This window comes from Apteryx rowi, unplaced genomic scaffold (assembly GCF_003343035.1).
Source record: "Apteryx rowi isolate R43461 unplaced genomic scaffold, aptRow1 scaffold_855, whole genome shotgun sequence".
Lineage (NCBI taxonomy): Eukaryota > Metazoa > Chordata > Aves > Apterygiformes > Apterygidae > Apteryx > Apteryx rowi.
In genome coordinates this window covers 298,212-302,910 of record NW_020451155.1, presented here as the reverse complement: position 1 = coordinate 302,910, position 4,699 = coordinate 298,212, and the positions used below count along the sequence as shown (strand labels likewise).

The 4,699-nt window shown below is 35.6% G+C and overlaps 1 protein-coding gene across 1 annotated transcript; it reads left to right on the top strand.

The window, feature by feature from the left end:
• Positions 1 to 485: 485 nt before the first annotated feature.
• On the top strand, positions 486 to 4,293 carry LOC112977672 (endonuclease 8-like 3; the record flags this gene model as incomplete). The annotated part of the gene is made up of 3 exons (XM_026090265.1): positions 486 to 888; positions 3,109 to 3,283; positions 4,117 to 4,293. Coding segments are annotated over 3 exons (755 nt in total), but the record flags the coding sequence as incomplete, so codon positions are not given.
• Positions 4,294 to 4,699: the final 406 nt, after the last annotated feature.

The window sequence follows — 4,699 nt, the reverse complement described above, 5'->3', positions numbered from 1 at the left end:
AGGAGATAAACAACAGTTGGTGGTGGTTTTTTCCAGCGCCTTTTTGCGTATAATTGGAAGAAATTAACTTTTTTTTTTTTTTTCTTTAATAAGATTTTGCATTGTACGTGTTATCTGAGATTTTTTTTTTTTAACATGGCTTTGCTTACTTCTCTCTTTCTCATACAGGCATTAAGGTTCCCTGTTTCCTCCTCTCTCCTATAGGTTTCATGTATAGAATACTCTTCAAATCTAGTCCCATTCAAATAACAGTAATGCTATCCTGAAATACATGATGTTGGCTCCAAAAGTGCATGAGCTTTGGTAATTCAAGAAATTTGGTATTATATCTAATCTGTGACAGATTTTGTGATCTTTCAAGATGTAAAGTAAACAGAAGGAAATTCACTATTTCACTCTCTGTATGAACAGTTACAGCTCATAAATATGATCTATAGACTCACTCTACACAGATGGATTATAACTAATGATTTATTTTTCCTTAGTTCCAAAGATAGAGAATGATGAAGATTCTGCAACCTTTAACAGAAGCTTAATGAAGTATCCTTGTAATGATTTTGGAAAGCCAAGTGTAGAAATAAAGATCAATAGGAAAGCTGCATTTGGACATACAACCCTTGTCTTAACAGATCTTGGTAGCAAAGTTGTTCTAAGAAATGATACCCAAATACCTGATGGACACACTCAGTGTGGTTCGCCAAAGAGCAATTTGGATCAAATCCAAAATAATGCATACCAGTCAGGGGGAAGCATAAACAAGTACTGCTCAACAAATGTCACGGCTATGGCTTCACCCTCCCATCAGCAGCCTCTCTCTTTCAAACCCGTCCAAAAGAAGCAGCAAACTGATCGTATATCCTCTGTTCTCCAGCATAATATAGGAGTCAGGTATGTTATTCTAAAATGTAAATAAGTCTTTTTATAATCCCATAAACTTTATACCTGAAGACTAATGGAATGCTGTAGGGTTCAGACATTGTCTTTGGATTTCTATCAATCAGAGGTAACTTATTCCTGGGTAACTAAAATTACATTCAGATTTCAAAAGCACTTAATGACCTAGACTTTTATTGAAAAAGTCCTGATTTTGGCATCTGGCCAGTCCTGCTGTTAACTAAACGGCTGTTCATAGTTCAGATTTTTACATGGAATAGCACAGTATAACTCTAATCAGTAAACTGGCACAGTTCTGCCTAAAGAACTATCTGATCACTGCTTGCATTAGTAATGTAGTTGCTGTATGCTTAGAGAGATCTTGAAATCATTGTGAAAGATGACAAAATGTAAATTGATGTCCCTCTTTAAAGTACTTAGACAGGTGATGTTTTCTTACTGCCTTGATCATTAATTTGTTTTCCCTGTTTAAAGAGATGTTCTTTAATCCTTTACTTTTGTTATTTGCAAGAGCATGTATGCTTAGTATGTTTGTTTATTGCAACCTATAGAGAAGAGAAACAGGTCTGTGATGGGAACTCTGCTAAAATGCTAGCTATCTGAAAGTTAGTTAGAAGCACTGAAGATATTTATCTCACTTTAAATGTGTAAATTCTTACAGCATAATGAAAGTAACTGAATGACTGAGCTATTCTAATTAAAATGATTTGTAAACTAGCAATTTTCAATATTTTCCCAAGGTATAAACCTCTGTACTGGTAATTTGATGAACCTCCAAACCTTATTTTCTCTTAACTTCCCCCCCCATCCTACATGTAATTATTTGACACTCCACCCATCCTGAATTTTTAGTTACATAGCCCTATTCAGACACATCCATAGTCCAGTTAAGAGAAATTTGGTGAGAACTTATTGAGGTTGTCAGGGAGAAGACCGGCAGAGATGCACAACAGTAATGGGAGTGCAAGGTGGATATAATTAATGTTGGTAAATTATGCAGAGTGAATGTGAAAGATGTCCATGATATGCTACAAAATTCTTGGTCATGGGTTTCTTCTGAAATGGAGAAATTTTTTGCACTGTCGAAGCACCAAGTTGTGAAACCAGATTTTGCTTGCTGGCATACCAGGCTGTATGAATACAGATTCTCCTTACTGTCTCAGTAGAGGGCTACAGAAAACTGAGGATGCAGGCAGGATAACTGAGAGTAGAGGGAAGCACAAAGAAGAAATGAGACAATATCAATCACAGTAACAGGTAGTTATAGCAAGTCATCAATTTAAACATATGTATGGTTTGGGGGAGTCTTTTTGTTGGTTTTTTTGAAGTTGTGCCAGAAAAGGAGAGGTTTTGTGTCTCATTTTAATGAGATGTTGGAAGAAAACTTTGCTGATGTCTACAGAATTGTGATCTTCCAGACATAAAACACAACATAAAATTCCTGAGCTGAAAACTTAACAAGAATGGAGTGAACTAATTAATCTTTTCTGTTTTCACTGTGGTTTCATCACTGCTTTTCTGCTCAGTAAATAGATTAGAAAGATATATTTCAAAGAGGATTAATCTTATTTAAAAATGGTAATGTGAAAAAGAAAGCCTTGTGTATTGCATTCAGATAATCTCTGCCTATTTCAATCTAGAGGAATGAAGAAAGAAACTTTATCTCCTTCAGAGAGCACTCTTCCACCCACTCAGCTAGATTACTTCTTGTCAGAATATGATTTGGAGAATTACAGGAACTTTTTATTAAGGAGGATGGAAAACTTTTCTGTGAAGTGCACAAATATCCATGACCTTGAGTAATTGCTTGGTATTGGGTTTTTTGTTTTTTTTTTTCCTTCTGAGAGAATTCTTTTAGTGTATGTTGCAATTTGGGAAGGAGGATACAACATAGGTAGTATGATTTGTTTTGCAGATGAACTTAAGAATATGTTAAAATAGTTTAAAACAATGGTTAATGCTAGGGAAAACTGGTATAGCACCTGGAAGATGAGCACAGAGTTAGAGTTGTCTATTCACTCCTAGTACTCATTCATCTTTACTTAAAAGCGCAATAGGGTGCATTAGAAAAGCAAGCTCTTTGGCTGTCACTGCATGCAAAAGTACATTGAGTGTGCTATCCTAACAAGTAGGAGAGAGAGTTCTTTGTCTGGATGTGGTGTTGGTAATCCCTTTAACATTATGCAGAAGTAATTTTTTAACCTGTCATTACAGCAAACCTCAAGTTAATATGACAGATGGTATTTGTACATTAAACACAGGCCATCCTCACTGCAGTAAACATAGCCACCTCTGCAGCCTCAGAGTTGTGAGAAAGGACGGAGAAAACAAGGGCAGACAGTTTTGTATTTGTCCTCTACCCAGAGAATCTCGGTGTGCCTACTTTCAAGTATGTATAAGAGTTCAGAGCCTGTTTTCTAATAAAACAAGTAAGATTATATGCCATTTGCTTAATTCAACAGGTCTCCTTGCTGCCCACTAACCCCCGTATCTGTAATTGTGGAAAGACTTGATCCATTTAAAACTTAAGGTCATTTTGGATACTTTTGCACACTGAATTGAAACTGAGAACATAATGGTAATATGAGCAAGTAGTTTATTACTTACTTCTCTTACAGCTTTGAAGGCACCTGCTTGTGCAAATTAAGGCAGATGCACAGTAGGAATGTTGGTTGGAAGAGACTTCTAGGAGCTGATTAGTTCAACCTCCTGCTTGAAGCAGGACTATTACCAACACTAGATCTCGTCAGCCATGTCTCTGTCTAGCCAAAATCTTGAAAACCTTCATGGAGATTCCATAACTTGTCTAGACAACTGCTGTGCTAATGCCTAAGACTGTTCCAGCTGCAACTTGTGGCCATTGCTCCTTGCTATGTATGTTTGACTGAGAAGAGTTGACTCAGTCACTTACCATCAGGTAGCTGTAGATGAATTCAGGACAGTAATAACTGTGATGCCTTAATTTGAAAGAATGTATGTGTTTTAAAGTTACAAAGTTAAAATATTTAACACCAGTTAAATTATATGTAGTTACAATTAACATTACAGAAAAATCTAAAATCACTAAACACAAAAAACAACAAACTCTCTTAACTACCAGGAGAAGTGCCTCTTGACACTTATCTGCTAAAGTCTCCCCTGTAGATCTATTTATTTCTGTTACTAATTTTAAAATAAGGAATTCATAGCCATCACATACACTAAAACTGTTTCTTTTGGCAGTGGGCTGACTTGAATTTTCCATTCTGTAACCATGGGAAGCGCTGTGTTATGAAGACTGTGTTGAAGATTGGTCCCAATAATGGAAAGAACATTTTTGTGTGCCCTTTTGTAAAGGAAAAACAATGTGGCTTCTTTCAATGGGGAGACAATGGGCTAGGTATGCAGATTATTCCTTGATGCTGAAGTTTCCATCTGTAAAATGAGATTTTGTAGTTATTTGCTCCTTAGGATGTCTTAAGAGTATTTGACTTTTTCTTTCCTCGTCTTTACTCTGTGTTTTTTCTGTTCACTGGTTCATAGTGAAATAGGTCCAACAACTAAGTAAAGAACTGCAGATTTGGAAAGAGCAATTGTTACATCTAGTCCTGTGAAAATTAAACATTGCTTGTATCTTCCATACTAATTTGAAATTCACAATACATTGTGAGTTGAATGTTTGTGATACTGTTAAATTCCAATCAGAAAACAGTTCACTTTTTTCTTTCTTATAAATGTCATTGAAGTTTAGCAGCACTGTAAACTTTCAAGTATATGTAATTTATAGAATGGATAACTCAATCTATTTAAAATATGAATTTAGATT